This window comes from Carassius carassius, chromosome 25 (assembly GCF_963082965.1).
Source record: "Carassius carassius chromosome 25, fCarCar2.1, whole genome shotgun sequence".
Classification (NCBI taxonomy): Eukaryota; Metazoa; Chordata; class Actinopteri; order Cypriniformes; family Cyprinidae; genus Carassius; species Carassius carassius.
The window spans coordinates 20,654,502-20,678,586 of record NC_081779.1 but is presented as its reverse complement, the minus strand read 5'-3'; the positions used below and the strand labels follow the sequence as shown (position 1 = coordinate 20,678,586).

Below are 24,085 nucleotides of genomic sequence, written 5' to 3'. Positions count from 1 at the left end.
ATAATGTTAAACGTGTGGTGTGATGTAGGGCTGAGCGATATAGCCCAAAAAAAAAAAAAAAGATCACAATCAAATTGTTCATGTCAGTCGGTATCAATAATAATCACGATAAATTTACGTTTAAAGGCAAATTTTGTTCCTAAGTGAAACCAGGCCATTAATTGTGGTTTAAAACATCTCTTTAAGGTCAGAACATGACAAGCACTTCACGCTTTTGAATTCTTAATAGACTTTTCCAGTCATTTTTTCTCAACAAAAATAAATGTCAATATAGAAAAATTAATTTCTTAGTATCTGCATGTTTTAATGAGTGATATTGTAATCATTAAACAGGTTTGTCTTCTTGACTTTGATGATGCGTATGTTCAGCACAGTTTGCAGTGCAGGCTGCACTATTAATATTAATAATATTAAGTTTTTGTCTCTTAGAAACACACATGTGACAGTAGCTTTACTTGAGCTGACAGTAAAAGCTTGAGTTAGGCTGCAGATGTAAATTTAGGTTCATTATCAAAAACAGCACCATTTCTCTAAATTGTAACAACCTCAGTTTTATATGGTGAAATTTAATTATTCTGACTGAGTTTTATTAAAATGAACAGTTGGTCTTCAATAGTAACGTACATTTAGATCATAATAACCAGAGTTAAAACCACACATACAGCAATACCATGGTAAAAATATAACAATGTAACTATGGTTTCCAGCCAGGTATTTGTATGAAAGATACATTTAGTATAAATGCACAAATGCTTTTATAAAAAATACTGTAATTAATTATATAATGAAATATTACATATAAGAGCATCTCTTATGTGTGACATGCTGGCACAAACTAAGTTTATGGCATTACCCTCTTCCTCCTCTTCATCTTCATCACTGGGCTGGACTGACAGTTTCTTGAGGCGCTGCATGACCTCCGCGTCATCATCATCATCATCATCCTCATCGTCTCCTGCTTTCCATTTTCGTCTGTCCTTCTTTTTCTTCTGAGGCTAAAAATGACAAGGCAGTCTGAAAATTAACATATTTGGCGGTTTATATCTTTATGTTTAAATGTAATTATTATTATTTTACTTTATATAATGTATTGAAAAACACTTAAATTGAAATAACGCACCTGTTTCCCTTGTGCCTCTTTCACTGGTGGCTGTTCAACTTTTTCTGGATTATTGTCTGATGCCAGCTCCTCAAAAAACTGAAAATTATGAAATAAAAAATGACAAATAACAATTCAGCTGTCAGAGATATGAGTTTTAAAACGCTTTAGTTATTATTTTTGCAATTATTAATGAAATATTCTTATGGGTAACTGAAAAAAATTGAAATTGAATGAATACTTGATGTTTTAAGCATAATGCTGTTAAGAATTAAAGTTATAATAAATCAGTTGTGGTTTAACAAAACGGAAAACTTACACTTTTCTTCACCTTCTTATCCTTCTTTCCTTTTTTGACATGTTTGTCTAAACAAAGAAAAGTCATTATGTTACACACTTCTGTACACATGAACACACTCGAGTGAACAAAGCAGTGGGACAATGCCAAAGAAAGAATGGTTTGTGTACAGGATTTAAAACAATAGCTATCTCAACAAATCCAGTGAGCTGGATACTTAGACAGCATTTTCAGGCAACACAGGCACGCACCCCCCCCCCCCCCCCCCAATAGGTCATTTAAAACTTGCTCAGTTGAAACATGGATCACACAGAGAATATGGTCTTAAATTATATCAGGTTGGCAAAATGATGCAATGAAAGTGAAATATCAAACTCCTCACCAACATAAACCCACTTCTGTCGAAGAATAACGTTAATGGGCTAAGAAAAATACAATAAATCACAACCTCTGTGTCTACACTACACATAGCAGAGCTGTCATCATGTAAACTTTTACAAAATAGTTGCATCATTTTCATATCGTTATTATTATGAGAGTGTGGTGTAACAGAAACCCACACTCTTAACGTTAACTTACCTGTTTGTGGTTCATCATCACCCTCCCACTCAGCGACTTCTTTTGATTTCTTTGGCATTTTTCTGCTTAATCTTTTTTTCTCTCTCAAGGAATGGCAATAAGGTATTGAAATTAGACTCGAGGATGTCTCACAGATGACAATGCACACGAGCACACTGTAGCTCACATCACATGCGGCCTAACCGCGCAGTGCTACTGTGGTGCTACACACTCAATCGCCGGGAGCTCGGTTCGCGACAGCGCCAAAACCTCACTTAGGCCGCCCAAGGAACTGCACTGGCGTTGCCTAAAACGAATGATTTCAAATTTAAAGTCAATTAAAGTCTGCTACCGTGGATATAATATAATATAATATAATATAATATAATATAATATAATATAATATAATATAATATAATATAATATAATATAATATAATATAATATAATATAATATAATATAATATAATATAATACTTTATTTTAGTGTTCTTGTTACACGTTACATGTACTTACTATAGTAGCAATAAAAATACGCACAGTTTTACAAGCAACTACCAAAGCCAAAGGATGACCCATATATTGTTGACTGATATGTGTGACCTAATATAATATAATATAATATAATATAATATAATATAATATAATATAATATAATATAATATAATATAATATAATATAAGAAAGTAATATCAGAAATACTGTAATAAAATCTGAAAATAAAGTCGGTGCTATTTCATGACAATGTACAACATGAGTTTAAGACTTTTATTTTGAAAAGAGAGAGCCGCCATAGTTGATAAGGGGCGTGAGCGTCTTGCAGTATGTCGCGCTCGCCGCTGGATGCCGCTCTAACGGGCAGTTTCCGCTTCTAGAAGTCGTCAATGTGATGTGCGCATGCGCAGAAGGGCAGACATACGCCGGGCAAGGACATAAGGAGAGTGACATTTGTGTAACGTTGACTACTAATTCGTGTTCTATCTAAATCACATCAAAATTAGCGTCAATCAGATTTGGATACACTCTCGCATCTCTGCACAGTGAGCTGACGCTTCACATCATTTTGTCAGATTCACGGAGGACAGGTAATGTAATGCATTTCATGTTTACAAGCAGGACAGCTAACAACTGATTGGCATGTAACTTACAGATATGAAGACTAACATACTAACGTTAACTATTATCTGCCCAACCCAATCAGACAGGAAACCTATTGTCTTTGTTCGCTTTCAGCCGAGGCACTATCCTCTTTGTAATCGTTCACTTTGTTTCGGAAAGTATTGGTTGTGTTTGTGAGGTTGTCAGCTGAGTTGACAGTGTTGATTTGTAAAGTGTGACCAAAGCGTGATGTACATGTGTCAGGCTGGGTCTGATCACTGTAAATACCTGTTCTACTGTAAATATAATATATTTGTCTAATCTAAAACGTGGACACAAGGCTTGTTTTAATTCAAACGGATGACTGAACAATATACTACACACCTCAACCCTTTCTTTTTTGTTATACAATAACTACTGTGCAAAAGTATTAGGCCACTAGTATTTTCACCAATAAAAAATGGTTTTAAGTCAGTTATTTCTGTCTTTTGCTGTAGTGTGTCAGTAGTAAATATCAGTTTACATTTCCAAACATTGTTTTTGCCATTAATTGTAATAATCCAGTGAGACTTTTGTTTGCACAAGGCGTCTGACAGCAGCCAGAGATCTGATCTCATCATCATCAGTTTGTCTGGAATAACATGAAGAAACAGAACAAACTGAGACAGACTCAATCCAGAAGAACTGTGGCAATGTCTCCAAAATGTTTCAAGAAACCTGCAAAGCTACCTGAAAAACAATGCACAAGTGTGGTCACACCAAATGCTGATTTAATTTAGTTAAGTTAATAGAAGTTCAGTAATAAAATCTATTTATGACATTATTTTTGATGCCATCTTCACTTTACAGCATTGTTACACAAGTGCCTAAAACTTTGCACAGTACTGTAGCTTTGCAGGTTTCTTGAAGCGTTTTGGAGACATTGCCACAGTTCTTCTGGATTGAGTCTGTCTCAGTTTGTTCTGTTTCTTCATGTTATTCCGGACAGATTGATGATGATGAGATCAGATCTCTGGCTGCTGATAGACTCCTTGTGCAAACATAAGTCTCACTGGATTATTATATTTAATGGCAAAAATAATGTTTGGAAATGTAAACTGATATTTACTACTGACAGACTACAGCAAAACAGAAAAAACTGACTTTAAAAAATGTTTTAATGCAGTACAAGAGTTAATCTCTCACCTGGGATGTAAAAGTAACTGTAGGACATGTCAATTGATTTAATGTAATTTAGCCCATGTGTCATCTTTTTATTGGAAGATTTACTGATCCTAATTTGTTTGTGTTTTCCATTTGTCTGCATTGTAAGAGTTTTGCACTCATGACTAATGATGTGTGCCTGTGCACTGCCATTCAGAATTTTGTAGATTTTATTTTGAAAGAAATTAAAGGGGTTGTCTAAATATCTATTTCATGCATTATCATTTATTTACACCTTTAAAGAGACGGATTCTCATTTTAAACATGACCGAAGTCATGAGTTGGATGTATGACAGAGGAGATCTGTGCCAAATATGTCCCTGTATGACATCATAGACAGCAGAAATCCTTTTATGGGCGCTTCTCCAGGAAGAGAATGTTCAACATTAATTCCATCACATCCCACAGTAGACAAAATATTTAATGAATATTAACAGAACAGAAGGAGCATTTTGAAAATGTATATGTAGATACTAGGTCACAGAGGGATAGAGGGCAATGAAGTGGTGGGTGGGTTAACAAAACAGGCTTTGGAAAGTGAGGAGATTATGAATAAGCTATTTCACTTGGTAAATATGAAGCAAAAGTAATAATAAAAGTTTATTTCATTAAAGAATGGCAACAAAAATGGGATATGGCTCACACAGGAAGTCAGCTTAATGAAATACAGCGAGAAGTTGAAGTATATCTGAATATCTGGTCTTGTCAGTGTGATTTAAATGTAATTATAAATTTTTTGGCCCAGGTTAGGTTTTGAAGGACAAAGGTTTCTGTCTCTGTGAATGGGTGAGTAACCAGATGCAGCGTTGGATGGGAGAGTTCACGTTGCCTCCTCTTTGAGTAGCTTGATGATGTCATCTTACTGAGACTCCACCGAGGTCAACTCAGCACCTTGACTTGAATGGCTGTGTGCAGAGGGGGTGTCTCTCTTTGGGTGGGGTGTATCAGGAACCATGGTGGCAGACAACCAATGAGGAAACAGTGCTGGAATTTATGTCAGGTGCACATTGCATCTTTTTACCAAAAAAAATGTAATGTTCAAACTATTTTTTGACTGTTCACCTAAATACCATATATAGTGTAACAAAAATACAATACCGTTCAAAAGTTGTTGTTTTTTTCTTAAGAAATGCATTAAATTGATCAAAAGTTTTGACCGATCTAATCAAATTCTGTCTGATTTGCAGACAACCGACTTTCACTTGATTGACAACTGTAGGACTGTGAGCAGTGCATCATGGAACTTGGTTCCTCCAAACAGTATACAATACCTGTCCATTAAACAGCCATCCCTGTCCCATCCCTTCCACCATGCGTGCCAGCCGAACCGAGCGGCCAGCCTAGAGGAGGAGGAATGGGAGGAGTCCATCAGCTGGCCTGTCCTGCTCAAACCCGGAGAGACCGATGAGCAGCACACCGTGGTGGAAGTGCCCTTTCTTGGGCCAACCAAACTAAGTGAGCTCCTTGCTTTGAGACCCAACAGACCATTTGACTTGCTTTTTCCTTTAACTACTGTTGATGGAAGCAGAGAGGATGATATTAGCATTACCAGAAAGTATGGGACTGATGAAAACCAGCTGATGGAGAGAGGCTCCTTCAGAAGTCTGTTTGAGACCGAGAGATGCCCTGCACCTTTTATGTTGGGATCTCGCTTCTATTGCTTTCACTACCCCGGGATGGAGTCTGTCTCAGAGATTGGGTTCAAGCCAAGAAAGGGACAGGGTGGGCAGAGTATCTATCCGGCCCTCAGTGTCATGCATTACAGCCACGCTGAGACTGAGAGAGTGGAGGAGAGCTCTAGCCAGAGAGACATGGAGGATGAGGAGAAACTGGCCCTCATGCATGAAAAGCTCAGGGTGGAGGTAATACAAGTTTAAGGGAACCATTGGACCGTTGAACATTTGTAGACAAATGAATGGGAGAAATAACACTTGATGTGGAGGCTGTATTACATTTATGATACCTTTTTAATAATGTAATTGCAATGAAATCTCGATTAATAGATAAGGTTCTACATTGTGTTTCAGCTTCCTAGTTTCTTTGTGAAAAATCATGACTACAGCATGTACTCTGAAGATGTTGAGTTCATCAATGGTCTTCTGAACACCAAAACAAGGTAAAGAATTTCTAGGTGCATGTAAGACCTGAGAGTAAGTCATACTAGCTGTCAGTGAACCCCTGTGACTATTGTTGTTTTAAACTATAAAATACTTTATAATATATAATAACATAGGACGTATTTCATGTTTCCTCTAAACCATATGTGACTCGGACCACAAAACCAGTCTTAAGTTGCTGGGGCATATTTTGAACAATAGCCAAAAAAACATTGTATGGGTCAAAATTATCGATTTTTCTTTTATGCCCAAAATCATTAGGATATTAAGTAAAGATCATGTTCCATGAAGATATTTTGTAAATTTCCTACCTTAAATATAAGAATTCATTTGGACAACTTTAAAGATGATTTTCTCAATATTTCAGATTTTCAAATAGTTGTATCTCGGCCAAATCTTGTCCGATCCTAATAAACCATACATCAATGGAAATCTTATTTATTCAGCTTTCAGATGATGTATGAATCTTAATTTCGAGAAATTGACACTTAAGACTGGTTTTGTGTGTTCAGGGTCACAAATGTTTTCTTGGGATCAAGACAGGCACATTACAGGTCAATGATGTGAGGCACAAACACATTCATTCAACTGAATCTTTGCTTGAAGATAATTACTTGTTTAATTCTGTGTCATTCTCAACAAATTATGCACACCTTCTGGTCAATAACAAAAACTAACCTCATTATAAGGCGATATCTGATTTGATCTTAGCAATTGCATTTTTTCAAACCTTTTTAATGTCATCTTTTATTTCAAATTCATACATTTATAAACTTAAAAAAAAATGTTGCATCAAGACATTTTTATGTCTGAAGATTTGTTCTCAAACCTTTTTTTCCCTTTGTTGGATTTTTATTTTTTTATTTTTTGCTTCTACTAAGCATTTTCTGCAAGCAAGTCTGTTAACTTCAGTTTTAAGTTTTTCCAGGCAAAATGTTTTCAAAAAGAAAAGACTAAATCCAAAAAAAATAAAAAAATAAATCATGGGTGGTTTTGTTTGTTAATTACACATTTGTTAATTGCACACTGCTCTGGGTGCGTGAGTGTGTGAGTGTGTTCACTGCTCTGTGTGTGTGCACTTTGGATGAGTTAAATGCAGAGCACGAATTCTGAGTGTGGGTCACCATTCTTGACTGTTTGTCACTTTCAATGGTTCAAAAAAGAATCCGAACTACGATTGATTGACTGGTTTTGGCTTATATCTGACTGGTATAAGGTCTGTTTTTATGTCTGTCTCTAAAGGGGTCGAGTAGTGTACCAGCTGACTCTGACGCTTTGGCGATTGATGTGTCTGTGTTACTATGCGGAGGCTCAGCTGGAAGTGCTGAAGCTGACCAAGCATCCAGAAGACGGCTCCATCAAAGCTCGCTGGAGAGTCAAAGGCCTGCCCTTCCATTCCATTCTGATCTTCTTCTACAAGAAAGACAAGAGCCACCTCTACAGGTGAGACATGCTGTGACAGCCTAGCAAAGCTTGCCCTGTGCTCATCTTTGTGTAGTCTTATTTATTAATTTTTTCTGTTCAGAACATATGATGCATTCTCCACCTTCTATCTTGGCTCTGATGGACGAATACATAGGCATAAAGTTGAAAAGGTGAGGTTTTCTTACTACTCCATATTTTTTTGAATATCCTTGTTTTCCACATTTCTTAGAATTAAATAGGAAAAGAGTAAAAAAAAAATTAATTATTTTCAAACAAAGTGTAAGTGAATCGAAATTTCCAAATCATATTACACCCCCGTTCAGCACTTTTTTTTGCGTTAATAAAACTTTCCCCCCATTAACTTGAACAGGGATGGATATTTCAATGTGCTTTCTCCTCATTTTGAACAGATTAATGTTTCATTTTCTAGCTTAAGAAATGTGAAAAGGGTAGACGGTTATGTTTTAAAGCGCTCCGTGAAAAAACAGGAAAGAAATGTGAGCGAGGATTACGAGCTAAAAATAGGAGCGCAGACCACATCTGCAGTGTGTTGCCTTTTTTATATTAATACAGCGAAATTCAAAGAAAAAGAAAGCTAGCTGACTTAAGAATTTTGTCACCGATATTCCCTTAAGTCTGTCACATTAAAACAGCAAGATTTATATTATTTTCCTGACAGTTAAAAAAAATAGTATTATGGAAATTGTACATCTTTTGTGTGTAATTTAACACTTTAGATTTAGAGTTAGATTATTAATATATTGATAATAATTTATTATTTTTAAATGCATTTAAATGGATAGTTAACCCCCCCCCCCCCCCCCAAAAAAAAGAAAAATGACTTATTTACTTACCTTCAGTTGTTCCAAACTTGTTTTGTTTTTGTTTTTTTGTTTTTATTCTGATGATCACAAAAGAAGATATTTTGAAGAATGATGGTGCTGCTCCCCATCTACATTCACAGTATGGGAAAAATAAAATACTATGGAAGTCAATGGGGAACAGCAACTGTTCTGTTACCAAATACTTCAAAATATCTTCTTTTATGTTCTGTAAATGAAAGAAACTCATACAGGTTTGGAACAGCCTGAGGCTGAGTAAATGACAGTTTTCAGTTTTGGGTGAACTGTCCCTTTAAGTCATCCTGCGGCTCCCTGGGACATCTACCGAGGCTCTCTGATTGAAAAACAACACTTGATCATTTCATCTCTGGTTTAACCTTAGTGTGTATCTATGTTGGTAGGTTATGGAGGCTCGTCCTCCCTTGCTGCCCAAAGTGACGTCAGTGCTGGCCGGGGCTCTGGTGGCGCTGGGCATTCAGGAACATCGTCCCGCCCTCAACCTGCTCCCTCTCCTGCTGTCCTCCCTCCGACAGACCCAAGCCTGAGCCGCAGAGCAGCACCAGAGCCATTCAAAAGACTGAAAAAGATGCAGTGCTGTATTGTGTGGGTTGAGTGAATGAGATATTGATTACCAGTTTTTTGGGGGTAAATCCACAGGAACAAGAACAAACGAGTTAAAACTCTTCTCACTTGAAACAATCTTTCTGTTGCCTTTAAGGGAAAGTGATGCCAGGGACTGTGTAGCGAGTTTAGTTTCCTGTCTGGACTTGTTCTTGTTTGCCCGTACCTTCCTAATTTTTATTTTCTTTCCCAATATGCAAGTCACCTAGTATAAGTTATTAGCCAATATGGCTCCCTGGATAAATGCATTGCCAAATCTGCACTGGTCTTGCCGTGCCGTCCATATAAATTAAGTCCACACTTATTTGAAAAAACCCATGTTTTCAATTTTTTTTCCTTATTGAAATATGTACAGAAGTGTATTTGCATCTGAAAAGCAACACGTGGGTTATTTTTCTCCAGGTTAATAGGTCACTTTAGCTCAGTAATGATAAGACACACTCTCCTCCCATAGTCTGTTTAAATAAGAACGGTTTCAACTGCTTGAGCTTCCTGTGGTAAAGACATAGATCAAACACTTTAAAGGACTTCCTTTGTCCCAAAGTAGTCAGAACACATCGGTCTCAAATGCTTGTGCTTTTAAATGGACAATAAATGCATGAAACGCTGTCACTCAACAATCTGTGCAATTCAAATCCGAAAAGTCAGAACCTGTTAAAGCAAATCCATATAAAACATTGCTGAGTAATTGCTCTGGTGGTTAATTCTGCACTAATTACCCAAAAACCTGTGTGAATATGTTGTGTGACAAATAAATGCATACTGACATCAATATTTTTGGTCTTTGTTCTTCTCTCTTGTCTATTACCATTTAGATATCTCGATTTTCTTCTAAATAATGTTGAATTTGTTGCATTTAAGGTACTAAATATATGGTTTTTATTTTTGTGTGGTTCAAATAGGACTTTAAACTTAATCATGGTTTCCACATATATATTAACTGTTTTCAACATTGACAATGCAAAAAATGCAAATCAGCAAGTTAGAATGATTTCTGAAGGATCATGTGACACTAAAGACTGGAGTAATGGCAGCTTTGCATCAATTACATTTTACAGTTCTTCTAGATTGTAATAACTTTTCATAATTGTACAGCTTTTACTGTAAGTTTGATCAATTAATGTAGCCTTGGTAAGCATAAGCGACATTTAAAAAGCATAGAAAAAAAATCTTAAATTTGGAATGATAGAAAAATGTTTATTATTAAAATGTCCAATTTATTTTATATTAGCATTTTGTCAGCCATGTCACTAAAGTTTGACTTAAGTTTAATAAATAAATGAAATAAAGTTTAAATCATATTAATTGAATATGGATCACAGGGTTGCAAATTTACCATAAATGAAATCATTGCTCAGCTAGCAATTTAGGGACCAAATGTTGGATTATTTGTGCAATGTGCCATATCCACAGAAAAGTCATTGTTTTTTTTGTTTGTTTTGTTTTTTAACTAAACCATCTGTGTTTCCGTGGCCGGACATATGGAGGCAGACAAAGCTGTTTCCTTAAAACAAGAAGTAATTCTAGACTCGGACCATTTTATTTTGTAACAGTCACATTCATGGACAACATGATGGAGCCAACAAGATGTTTTTGGCATGCAAGAAATAATTACAAACAACAGCTCTATGGCATCACTATGACTAAAATGTGCAGTGCTGTAAATCTAATCATATTCAACATGTCTGGAGCTTGTAAACATCAATGTTGACATCTCTTTATCTACACATCGAGCAGGTCAAGCTGGAATGAATTAGGTTTTCTTAATATATATATGTGCCTGTAATACAACTGCTATTATTGTCATTATTAAAACAACTTATTACAACAATGTACAGCTAATTTACAATGGACAGGGGCATATATGAATCCTGTCAGAGTAAAACTCACTGACTGTTTTGACATCAAGAATATAAGATGCTGTTTCCCACAGATGGACGCCATGTAGAGGGGAAAAAAAATGTTCTGCCTCCATTGCCAGTCTTGTTCACCGGCTCTATTTTTAGTCACGATCCACACATTTGACTATGGCAGACATCTCAGTTATGTTGTCAGTCGACGATTTCAAAACTTGGAACCCTCAATGCATGAGACGCTACTGGCTGCTCCTCGAGACGTCATGGGCATGACTGTGTTTGACTGATGACAAGACAGAGTAAACAGAGCTGTTGGTTAGGAGTCCTCAGAAAAAGCCCTGTGTGTGTTGGGAAACCGCTGGTGGCTGTAGTCTGAATCATCACGCAGTCGTTTCTTTATATCACTCTTCACCTGGAACACAATGTTCAAAATGTTCAATGCATTTCGGAGATCAAGAGCTGCATGAATCTCATGAAAAATACTGAGGAAGATATGTAACATTAAAAGCCGTGACTTTATCAAAAGATTTTCTGCTCTGATTTAAGACCTTTTAACCCTTTGAGCAGTACGGTCACACATGTGGGATTCTTATTTCCATGCCCCTGGGAGTACGGTCCCACATTTGGGATTTAGAACATTCCGTGATGTGACATAACGGCCAAATTCAAACTGTGCTTTCACGCTTTAGCTGGCGCTGAGCCAGAGAGACGTGCACTGCGCTTGTCATATTATCACAACTACTGTATGCAGTGTTATTAACCACATAATGCATATTTCAGGTTTCAGACATTTAAATACACATAAGTACTAGTGAAACAATACACTTAGAGTTTGAAAAATACACGCATATGTCTATGGAAGCAACACCAACAATCCATTCAGATATAATTTGTCGGTGTGTTTTATTCATATCAGCTTAACATAGTGTAAGTAACTATAAAGGTCACTCTATTCTTCACCCAGTTCACTGGCCTTTATTTATGGAAGGGCAAAAAAAAAACTTTTTAAGACCTTTTAAAACATGCAGAAACCCTGAATAACACTGGTCTGTACAGGTGTCCCGGGATAGATCAGGTGTGGGATTTTAGTTTCTTACCTGTTGTGTATATGCTTCCTGGAGCTCTGCTGCCTCCAGCTCCCCCTGTAGGCTGTCTGGAGCAGTAACAGGTCGCACCCCTGCTGTCCTGGCTGCTCGACTCACTGCCTCAGCGAGAGAGAGGTGAGGACCCTCTCCCTGTGCAGTCTGTGAAGGGAGGAAAGCGGTTTAATTGAATTGTTCATTTTGCATTGCCGATCCATGGTAGCACTTTAGTTTTAAATGAATTTAGTTGGGGTACAGACCTTCCTCCTCTTGGCCGGCATCCCATGCAGATAAGCATCAGACAGAGGCGGATTTCATCTTCCTCTGGGTCAACATGTCATGTCTTATGATGGGTACCCACTCCTGATTAAAACATAGAAACATCCGTTATCACTACATACTATATCAGTTGTTGGTTTATCTGTGCTGTTAACTTTGAAGTCATTTATATGTTAATGTATTACAAAAAGGTAACAAAATAAATGTTTCGCTAAAGCAACAGACAATCGAGTCTCACAGGAGGAACAGTTGTTGCCCATGGCTCCGCCTCTCCAGCTGACTCCTCCCTGTCTGCAGTTGCCATGGCTACTGCTCCTCGAGTCTCCTCTAACAATGGCCTGCCAGGTGGTTCATCTGCATCAGCAGTGTCTCGTGAGGATGCCATGACTTCCTCTGCAGTGGTGGCAGGAGCAGGAGACAGACCCTCTTCCATCTGTATAATCAGATACTACTATAATAACATACAGTTTGTAGTGCAGACAGACTTTATCAGCTCATTTAGAAAGAATAATTTTCTGTGTGATGGTAAACTAGACTCATTCTTGTTCGGTTGAAACATACCTCAACACTCGTGCTATCTGACTGTTGGCTTGCTTGTGCATCTGACTCTGTTCTCTGAGACGACTCACTCTATACGTGAAAAAGATAACCGAAGCATATTCAGTTCTGTATTCTGTGATTCAGTTTGGGAGTGAATCCTGATGAGAAGGTGAATACCTGCGTATAGATGAGGTAATGCTGGATCTGGTCCTCAGTGACTGGATTGTGCTCTAAAATCACATGCAGCCTCATGGACATCATACTGGTCAACCAGTTCACCAGACTGGGGTTCACTTCAGCGGACATCCTCCTCTGAGTGAGGAGTAAAACATGAACGTGTCGAAAGATGCAACACCAAACAACCTTCATAAGGATGAATCAACAAATCTTACAATACGGTGGTTGATAACGGTGGTTAAAGCTCTTTGCTCTCCTCTTAAGCAATAGAGATTGAGGGCCAAACACTCAAACAGACCCTGGGTGCACAGATACAGCAATCGCTGACCAAATGTGTTATCTGGAAAGACACAAGAAACAGTGGTATTGTTAAGAAAATGATTTCAAAATCGTTTTCAATTCACAGTTTTGGGTCTGCATTTGTTTGGATGGTATGGTGGTCACCTGTACAGCGCAGAATGTGAGTAGCCATGCGAGTGAACTGTTGTCTCAGGAAGGACGTGTTGGTTTGGATGATGTCCACTCCCTCTCGAACAGTCACAGTGGACTGAAACATACACAGTACAGAGACTATCAGCTAGGGTGTCTGATGAACACGTTTCAGGTTAAATCAGGTGCAAACAAGACTTACAAAACTCTCTGCAATGTACTCCTCTAGTCCATTGATCAGGTCCTCAGCAGCACTCTAAGGTACAGAAACAATACCATCAATCTTTGCAACAAGCACTCAGTAGAAAAGTGTTATTTTCTAAGACCAGTATTATTTTCATGGTTCTTTTGAAGTGTCCATTTTAATGAATCAGTAAATCAACACACTGAAAAATATGTTTGCATCATGACTCAAAAATGTTCAAAGAAGTATCTGTTAGAGGTGTGTGATATTGTCAAGGATAATATCATAAATGTTGTTTTAACGAAGTGCGGGCTAACATTATTATGTAACTCGTCTGGGAATAAAAGTCATGTATGAAAGCAGTGTGAGCTCAGACTCACAGCTATGTTGGCATCAGTGGACTCTCGGCCTTGCAGATAGTGCTCAGTGAAGAAGGCTGTGAGCTGGGGATGGATGCGGCTCAGAGGCTGAGGATTACCATGCAGCAGCAGAACCATGTCCACCATTGAGAAACTCTGACACACCAGAGACAGCAGATCTCCAAAGAACCCTGACAAATAAACACAGCGAGTCAGTACTAGTTCATCAAATGCAACTTTGAGTTTTGCCAAATGATCACAGAAACCGACCCACTGCATCTCCAGCTCCTGGCGTGAAGAGATTGCTGGTCTGGGAAAGTCTTTGAATAAACTGGGCGATGCTCTCAGTGTTGCCTTGACCAGCACCCAGAGAGCCCATCATGGTGGACAGGACGCCCTGCACGATGCCTGTAAAAAGCTCCGGGCTGAGGGTCTCTCCACCTCCATTGGGAGGCTGAGGGGTGGCAGTGTGGGTGGCTCCTGAAGGGGCAGAGGGTGTAGCTTGTGAGGATGGAGGCGGCTGCTGGTTTGGTGGAGGAAACACAGGCTGGCCGGACTGAAATGAAAACAGAAGACGTTCGAATGAACACATTTAGAAAGATCAGAATACAAAAACCCATTTGCTGAGAAAGGCACCAACCTGAATGAACTCGGAGAGACCCTGAATAAATGCAGGGACACCTGGAACGGTCACTGTAATGGAAGGAGGACCTCCAGACACTCCTCCACCGGCTCCCGCAACTCCTCCCAAAAGTGAGCCCAGCAGCTGAGCTAGGTTATCTCCTGGGCCTCCCTCATGGGACTGACCCACAGACGCCGTGCTGGTGGTGTGGGTGGATGTCTGACCGGATGTGTTGGCAGAGGATGGAGGAGCAGTGGAGGAGGAGATAGAAGAGGTGGAAGAGAAAGAGAAGGAGTGGGACGATGAGGTAGTTGATATCTGGTCTCCTGATGACAGAAAACATAATACGTTTAGAAGCTGTGTGATGCTAGATCTTTCACGGGAACCGAACGCGTAAGGACCACTTACCTGTGTGCAATGGCATCAAAAGCTGCCCTACCAAACCACTGACCATCTGTGTGAGAGGAGAGGACGTCATAGGGTTGCCCTTGATTGAAGAACAAAAATGGAACTATGAGTTTTACGCAAGGACATTAGATATGGCAAGAAAATGCATTCATATTATTTCGAATGAAATAATTAATTTGCATCACCCATTAATTTGCATTTTTCTTATACTTGAGCAGACGAAACAACATTTTTGTTGCTGATTTTAAATATGCAATTTAAATGTGAGTGTGGCAAGCAGTTTTAGAAATTTTAGGACTTTCCCATTCAAGAATACAAAACTTGGATGCTTGAAATAGCTGATCAGAAGTGTTGCAAATATGGCCACAGAGTAAACAGATATTATTTGAAAGGGGCTTTGGGTTTATGAACCTCCAAACTGAAATTATGTAGCATTAAGATTCATACTTGATTAGTCTGTTGTCCTGCTGAGGGGGGCACTGTTTCCCGCAGGTTGATGGTGGTCCCTCTAGTGCTCATGGGTTGAGGGATGTGTGGAGATAAGGAGGGCCGTGTGATGATCACCCTGGCCTGAGGTGGCGGAGGAGCCTGGCTGTCTGAACTCTGGGCCCCTGAGCCATCAGTGCCTTGCTGCTGCCCCTGGTGTCCGGCAGAGGCTGCGGCTGCCATGGCGACAGCCTGTTGGGAGATCTGATGCATGATGGCCTGCATGAACTCAGGAGGCAGTCCTGGTACATGGATGGGTGTCGTGTTGCCTTCAGAGAACAGATGAAAAGTGACTATTAACACTGCTGGCAATATAAACTGTTGCAAGGTCAAAACTTCCCAGACAAGACTACACACAACTGACAAACAACAGCTGCGTTACATCATAATTCAAAAATAGCACTTTAACATTATAAGCGCTTTATTTAGCTGCGTATGGTTTGATGTAAGTGACCAAACGTGACAACCAGTGACCAGTTGTAGACCGATATTTCGGCTGATACCCAGAATTTTTTTAATTATTGCATAATGTGATATTATTTTTCTGTTTGGCCGATAAGTGTCATAAGTAGGACTAAGAACTGTAGATGCACAGGAGCTCCCATTCTCCATCTTCATTAGTTTACGCTTTGTTTAACAGTTGTGTTTAATGATAGAAAAGCAAACACTCTTGATAGCGTTTAAATAATTCTTTGAATATCTAATACACATTTAATTCCAGAAACCTCATAAACTTCAAATATAAAACTATTGTTGTCAATACAATAATGATTTTGGCTAGTCTTCAAAATGAAAAATAAACAATGCCCAATATGTATTTACAATTTTTATTTTTATATTATCCATGGGCCCTTAGCACCCCAATGGGCAACCCATGTTTAAAGACTACAATGTATATGGTGAATTTTATTATTATCATTATTATTTTTCTTTCTGGATCTCTTCAGCCCCTGTCCCCATTTAGTTAATTGCATGGAGAACAAGCACTATGAAAATTCGGCAAATATTTCTTGTTTTGTGTTCCGTGGAAGAGGGTGAGGAGTCAAACTGGTTTTGAATAATCATAAAATGTAATTTTTTGAGTGAACTTTTTTTTAAGACACTAGCACATGTTAATGTTGGGACAGCTGGTTACTGATTATAGAGAGAGGTGCAAACTAACCAGTCTCTCCAGCAGCGCTGGTATTCTGTTGCCTTTGGCCCTGAGCTCCACTGTCTGAATCTGCTGCACAGAAATGCACAGATCAGTGGTTGACAGTTACACTACAACTGCCCATTCCAGGTCTGAAAAAGGCCTTTTCTGAAAGGAACTATTTTAAATAGTAAAAATAATTTCATGACGAAGAAAAGTGTCTGGGATCTTCAGATGTTTAGCAGACCGGGAATGGGCAGCATGGCTGAAATACAGTGCTAAGAACACTGGGGTCTGATTGGATGGGTGGGTGGCATACCATCCAAGTTCATCTGCATCATGACCACTGGCTCCATGGTCTGGTGAGTGATTCTGATCACTCTTGGAGTCCCCTGACTGTGACCCGTTTGTTGACTGGCACCGTTCTGTGGAGGAGGAGGTGCCTGACCCTGTGGCTCTGATTGGTTGCTTGGCTGTGGAGGTTGGACTTGACCCTCGCTTGTCTGTCTGCTGTTTGCAGTCATTGTCACAGTAGAGCCCAGGTTCATCTGGAAGATGACATATTGTGAGGTTAACTGCTTGAACAGTATGAAAATAGTTTTGTACATATAGTTGGTTAGCTCACAGGAATAGGAATATGGGCTGGTCCACTCTGCAGCACAACAGGGGAGGTGTAGTGAGACATGGGCCGCACCACATGTAAGTGGCGGGGTGGCTGAGCTGATAAATTGCATCGGAGGTCACTCAGAGCCACCAAAGTGTTGCCCAGGAGATGGAGTGACTCTCCAATCAAATTGAGAGTGCGCTGATCCTCCTCACATTCTTGAGTCTGTCCGAGAAACCAGTTTTCAGAAAATGAACAATGCCATATTTATAGCGCATATGACAATGATGTAGCATTCAACTATCTAGGGCATACATTGTTGTTGTAGTCAGCAAAACTGGCTGCTCCAAGGATGGAATGTGTTCTCTCCATGAATGGATGGAGGCGCTCCTCCACCCTTCGCACCTCTGACAGAACCTCCACCAACTCTAAAGGGCTGGGGTGACTGTTGAGACACAGAAATAAGTTACACTTGTCTTGGACATGTGAAAAAAATAATGGGCTGATGAGATGATGATACACCTCACTTTCGGGGACAGTGTGATTTTTTTTTTTTTCACTTTTATTCAGCAAGTACACAACTGATCAAAAGTAAAGACATTTATAATGTTACAAAAGATTTACATTTCAAATACAGGATACCTGCATGATTTTTAAACTGAAATGTAAGACTTTTTGAGACCTTTTTTAAGGCCTGAACAACTAAAATGAATACCCTATGAGCAGGGTGGGGCAATGTCTATGGCAACACATTAAACTGTAAAAAGCATTATTTACAGTTCAGATTTTCACAACAATAAAAAGTTTCAAATGATGATGAACTTCACATTTCAGCCCTTAAACCATTTTTTGAGTCAAATGTATCAATTATTATGTTAATTTAAACAATTATTATCAATCAATTATTAAATTAATTAAACAACATATTTTACTGTCTAAATTGTTTATATATTAATAATGCATTATATTCTTGTGGATCCACCAGTTCACATTTACAACTCTGCGTGTTTGCAGCGTAAAAACACGGGTTGGTTTTCACATTAGTCTAAATAAAAACACCAGCAGAGCTGACTGAAAATGCACATTCATTCACTGCCAACAGGTGGCGCTTTTGGAAAGGCAGAAATACAACTGCTTAGAAATACAGCAGAACTGGTAACAACATTGTTTAATGCAAATTTGTATAATTTCTAAGGAATCATGTGAAACTGAAGATAATTCAGCTTTGCCATCACAGGAATAAATTACATTTTAAAATAACAATATATGACAATATTATTGTTTTACTGTATTTTTGAATAAATAAATACAGCCTTGTTGAGCATAAGACTGCATTCAAAAATATAAAAAATGACCCTAATCTTTTGAATGGTAGTGTATACCACACAATTTGATCTTTCTATGACAAAACAAGGTTCAGATTGCAAAATATCAATGTTTCCCCCATAACAAGGAAATCTTGAATAATTATATTTTTAAAAATGACCTCCTAAAATATATCATCAGGAGCCACGTGTATTAATGTCGTATTGCTTGTGTTGTATATGTTTTTTGACTCTCAAGTGACAGTAGCCACTGACTTGACTTTTACGGATCACCAAGGACAATGGTTTTAGCTAAAAATCTTATTTACTGTTCTAAGGATGGCATCAGGATGAGTAAACTAAAACAATTCTTTACTTTAACATTGGATACACTATTTCCCCCCATGATCCTAATATTCATCTCTTACTTGGGTCCAGAGTGAGTTGCTCCTACTGTCTGTGAAGCAGAGGACGAGGAGGAGGGTGGAGGTGGGGAGCTGTCCATTGGTTCTGCTGAGAATGATGATGATGATAGTGGCTGAGAAGGTGGTGTCTCCTGCTGAGATGACGGTTCACTTGATTGACCCTGAAACAAAAAAAATTAAAGTAACTGCTCATCTGAAAATAAGCATCAGGCTGAATGATTTTTATATGTAATTAAGAAAACCAGTAAGATTGTTTCATGATGTAAATATTTGTTCTGCACCTCAAGTCTGTGGATTAAAGCCTGTGTCTCTCGCAGCAGGCTTTCAGCCAGCTGGAGCCTCATCCTGGGCTCACTCTGCACTGACTGGTCCACGTTGATATGGACATCCACAGAGCCGCTGCTCTGTGAGAGAAGAAACAAATTACTGTAGATGTGTCCAGAGATAACCTTCAGTTTTAAACAACAGACTGTGACCAGACAAAACATAACCGCCTCTAATACAACATTCTGTACACTGCTTATAATGTTCATTATTATATAAGTATGATACGTGAAGTTAGAAAGATGAAAGGATGACTCACTCCTGTGCTAGTGCTCATTCTGACATTACGCCCCATTTCTCCAACACCAGCCAACATCTGCTGCACTGACATCTAGAGGGGTAAAATTTCAATTTTCTTTAATAACAGGACCTCTAATGCATTTCTTACACTGGCTGTCTGAGGTTAAACATCACATATTGAAAACACGTGTCTCTTGACATAAGGAAAGCACTGTAACCTGTATTTGCTGTGGGTCCATAATATTCACAGGCAGATTTAAAGTGCCCAGCATGACATAATTGTTGGCATTACGGTCATGTGGAATTCCTGGAAAGGTGGAGGACTGAGAGGAGGTGGATCCTCCATCCGTTGTAACCGAGGAGCCAGAAACTCCACCTCCTCCACCTCCAGACTGACTGCTCTGAGGAGGTGCTCGCTCCACAAGATGAATGACCTTCCCATCAACATCTGAAAAACAGGGTTGTTTTTATCATAAAAAAAAAAAAAGTTTTTTGATTATAGTTATACCAGATCTCAATTACTTTGTTTTAAGGCTGGAATACACTACACAACTTTTAAAATCTGAACAGATTTGAAAACATTAGATATCATGCACTTTATGAATGATTACAGGGGAAAAACTGGGCAGCATGCACTAAACGACAATCACACACTACCACACTTTCAGGTCGAACACAAAAAACTAATGCACAAACATGTGCTCTGTTGCTCGTATACAAAAATTGGCTCAAAATATAAAAAAATTATAATAATCTTCAGACAGGACAGAATCTTAGTCTAAAGCTATTAAAAAAAAAATTCAGAGCCTATGCCCATCATACACATTTATTCAGCAACCATAATCGTAAACAATAGCTGAGATTCACGTTTGCTTTTATTACAGTTTGCACTGAGATTTTTGATTGCAGATTTGCAACAAACAGCAAAAATGGAAGGAACATAGACTAGATTTTAACACTTTCATGTGAAGAGAATATCTGGAGTGTTTACACCACTGCTCTTTGGTATTTTTATACAGTGGAAAGAGAGCATATCTATGCGTTTGCCAGGTTGGGAATGGGAAGATTAAAGGGATAGTTCACTCAAAAATGAAAATTCTTTCATTAATTACTCACCCTCATGTCATTCCAAAACCATAAGACCTTCGTTCATCTTCGGAACACGAATTAAGATATTTTTGATGAAATCCGAGAGCTTTTTAACCCTCCATAGACAGAAAGGGAACTACCACATTCAAGGCCCAGAAACGTAGTAAGGAGGACATTGTCCATTGATCCAATATGGATATTTTTCTTACACAGACACATCACTTCACTTCAAGAAATCTTTATTAACCCCCAAGAGCAGTGTGGGACAATTTTTATGATGGATGGATGCACTTTTTTTGGCTTTAAAGTCTCAACTACTATTCACTTCCATTATAAAGCATGGAAGAGCCAGAAGAAAAAAAAGTCATATACACCTAGGATGGCTTGAGGGTGTGTACATCCTAGGTGAATTTTTGGGTGAACTATCCTTTTAAACCAACGCAAGGAAATGTCAAAAATATAAAAAATAAAGAAGAACTAACTAGCCAATATCTAGATTACAACACAAATACAGGTGCATCTCAATAAATTAGAATGTCGTGAAAAAGTTCATTTAATTCAGTAATTCAACTAAAAATTGTTGAACTCCTGTATTAAATTAATTCACACAGACTGAAGTAGTTCAAGTCTTTGTTTCTTTTAATTGTGATGATTTTGGCTCACATTTAACAAAAACCTACCAATTCACAATCTCAACAAATTAGAATACTTCATAAAACCAATAAAAAATAAATAAAAACATTTTTAGTGAATTGTTGGCCTTCTGGAAAGTATGTTCATTTACTGTACATGTATTCAATACTTGGTAGGGGCTCCTTTTGCTTTAATTACTGTCTCAGTTTGGCGTGACATGGAGGTGATCAGTTTGTGGCACTGCTAAGGTGGTATGGAAGCCCAGGTTTCTATGACAGTGGCCTTCAGCTCATCTGCATTTTTTGGTCTCTTGTTTCTCATTTTCCTCTTGACAATAGCCCATAGATTCTCTCTGGGGTTCAGGTCTGGTGAGTTTGCTGGCCAGTCAAGCACACCAACACCATGGTCATTTAACCAACTTTTGGTAGTGTGGACAGTTGCCAAATCCTGCTGGAAAATAAAATCAGCATCTTCAAAAAGCTGGTCAGCAGAAGGAAGCATGAAGTGCTCCAAAATGTCTTGGTAAATGGGTGCAGTGACTTTGATTTTAAAAAAACTCAATGGACCAACACCAGCAGATGACATTGCACCCCAGATCATCACAGACTGTGGAAACTTAACACTGGACTTCAAGCATCTTGGGCTATGAGCTTCTCCACCCTTCCTCCAGACTCTAGGACCTTGGTTTCCAATTGTAACACAAACTTGCATCTGAAAAGAGGACTTTGGACCACTGAATTACTTAAATAAATGAACTTTTCCACAACATTCTAATTTATTGAGGTGCACCTGTAATTGTACAGCCTTACTTTGTCTGATTTTGCCAATGCAAATATTTACAAACATTCATTCTTGAATGAATCAGCATTTTTAAATAAATCATTGACTCATTTAGACATTTTTAATGAAGACCCACAAATGCAGAGTAGCATGTTGTTCCTAATTCAGCATCTGTTGACTTGTTCACACAAACAGTGAACAGTACCAGTGCAAAAAACAACAGAGACCAAGCATCACTCACTGTATTCTGTGAGTGTCCTCTCATCCTGCAGCACTTTACCCTGGTAAATCAACCTCTGCTTATCCACCGGGATTTCAACAGCAGGAGCAATGTGTTCTTTAAACTGTTTCACTGTCCACTGAGAGAAAGTAAGAGAGGTGACAATCCGATTATAAAGGGAAACCTAATTGGTTTATCGATTTAAAGAGTAACGTATTTAACAGCGTTTCCATATATAGCGGTCTGTGTTATACTTTGTTAAATGAGCTATTTGTGTTACATACAAAACAGTCAAAGCGCAAATGAATTCCTCTCATAATGTTTGCGTCTATGACTGATGGTATGATAGAGCACACAGACACACACCTCTCCCCTGACAGTGAACGTCCTGCTCTGGGAGTCCAGAGTCTTCACGGTCACCTCTACAGCTCCTGGTCCCTCCATCACTTTCCTGTGGGTCAAAATCTCTTTAAAAAGTCGAGAGGATGAAGAACGCGTCCAAAAATGATTACAAGGACTAATGTTAGCAATTAAATGCTGTGAAGCACATCATCTACACTGCTTGCGATAAAATCAGAACCCATAATAACGTTAATAAAAGACTAAGCAAAATAGCGACACCTATTATTATTATTATTATTTTTTTTTTAAATATATTTACCAATGGTCATACATTATTGCTATTGTTCAAGACCATTATTATAACGTTACCAGGCTAACAACAGTCAAAGCGACTCGGTTGTTAATTTTAGGATAAAATAACGTTACATATGAAGCTGCAGAGCATATCTGGGTGAGAAATGCAAAGGATTTAACACCATACTTTTAAAGGATAACTGTGGCAGCTCGGCGATTTAGTTTTTAATTATATTTGTATCCTACACAACATGCTAGCTAAGCAGCTAGCTAATCCCAAACGGTGCTTTGTCGGGAAGTGACAACATGTACTCCAAAAGATTTCAAAATAAAGATGCCTTCATAGTTGGCGTCAAATCTTAATCCGGAAATGTATTTTATTTGTATTTTATTTTTATATTGTGTTCGTTTTTTTTTTTAATGTATTGATTTAGAAAATATATTGTATTCTATTCATACACGTTGACAACACTAACAAAATTAATCAGATAAACGCACCTACAAAATAATTTTCACAAGACCCCAAATCCTGCTGCTAAGCATGTTTTGGAAAGATTTAAGCTTAATATTTCACATACCTGTGAATTTTGTGGTCAAGAAAAATAAAATATTTTGCATCTTTTTTTTTTTAAATTGAATTTACTCGAGATTATTTTGGAATTCTACATTAACAGAAAAATGGAGTGTATGATAGAAATTTGTATATTTGATGTAATTTGTGATACAGAGAACTTTGAATGTGAATTGTAAAGAACAACATATTATACAGTTGTTTATTTATTTATTTTAGGAAAATTCCACATAGCCTACATAAGAAAAAGTTTTGCACATTTTATAAATGACTAAATTATCTGTAAATCTCTTGGTGGAAAAAAAAACAATGAAAACATTTAATGCTCTGAATTCATTAAAATGTATGTAATTTTATTCTCTCTCTCTCTCTCTCTCTCTTTCCCCCTCTCTTTTTGAAAGTCATGAAAACACTACCATGGAGTTTTTCTTTTGCTATTTTTATA

The 24,085-nt window shown here is 38.1% G+C and overlaps 3 protein-coding genes across 5 annotated transcripts in view; 1 reads left to right on the top strand and 2 right to left on the bottom strand.

Annotated features, from left to right (window-relative positions):
* abcf1 (ATP-binding cassette, sub-family F (GCN20), member 1) overlaps window positions 1-2,234 on the bottom strand; it is a 16,572-nt gene extending 14,338 nt beyond the window's left edge. For both annotated transcript variants that reach the window (XM_059509836.1, XM_059509837.1), the window contains exons 1-4: window positions 1,977-2,234; window positions 1,419-1,465; window positions 1,121-1,198; window positions 854-995 (exon numbers count right to left, since the gene is read on the bottom strand). In XM_059509836.1, coding sequence (XP_059365819.1) covers window positions 854-995; window positions 1,121-1,198; window positions 1,419-1,465; window positions 1,977-2,034 — 325 coding nt within the window. In that variant the 5' untranslated portion in view covers window positions 2,035-2,234. The remainder of the gene's footprint in view (window positions 1-853; window positions 996-1,120; window positions 1,199-1,418; window positions 1,466-1,976) is intronic.
* Window positions 2,235-2,844: 610 nt separating this feature from the next.
* Window positions 2,845-9,350, top strand: c25h6orf136 (chromosome 25 C6orf136 homolog). 2 transcript variants are annotated; one of them, XM_059509835.1, is made up of 7 exons: window positions 2,845-3,039; window positions 5,006-5,255; window positions 5,443-6,117; window positions 6,283-6,371; window positions 7,615-7,815; window positions 7,898-7,967; window positions 9,041-9,350. In XM_059509835.1, the coding sequence occupies exons 2-7, from the start codon at window positions 5,157-5,159 to the stop codon at window positions 9,182-9,184; spliced, it is 1,278 nt and encodes a 425-aa protein (XP_059365818.1). In that variant the 5' UTR covers window positions 2,845-3,039; window positions 5,006-5,156; the 3' UTR covers window positions 9,185-9,350. The 2 variants fall into 2 exon arrangements, with proteins under 2 accessions (XP_059365818.1, XP_059365817.1); XM_059509834.1 differs by having other exon boundaries at window positions 5,001-5,255.
* A 1,428-nt stretch (window positions 9,351-10,778) lies between these two features.
* Window positions 10,779-23,368, bottom strand: LOC132104393 (large proline-rich protein BAG6-like). Its single transcript, XM_059509833.1, is given in 25 exon segments — window positions 10,779-11,528; window positions 12,214-12,360; window positions 12,459-12,510; window positions 12,512-12,561; window positions 12,716-12,910; window positions 13,039-13,107; window positions 13,195-13,329; window positions 13,410-13,534; window positions 13,639-13,741; window positions 13,826-13,879; window positions 14,188-14,357; window positions 14,437-14,722; window positions 14,807-15,114; window positions 15,197-15,275; window positions 15,644-15,951; window positions 17,134-17,362; window positions 17,440-17,643; window positions 17,734-17,863; window positions 19,151-19,308; window positions 19,429-19,551; window positions 19,731-19,802; window positions 19,930-20,159; window positions 22,455-22,572; window positions 22,800-22,884; window positions 23,257-23,368. Coding segments are annotated over 24 exon segments (3,519 nt in total). The 5' UTR covers window positions 22,878-22,884; window positions 23,257-23,368; the 3' UTR covers window positions 10,779-11,432.
* Between the last annotated feature and the right edge of the window lie 717 nt (window positions 23,369-24,085).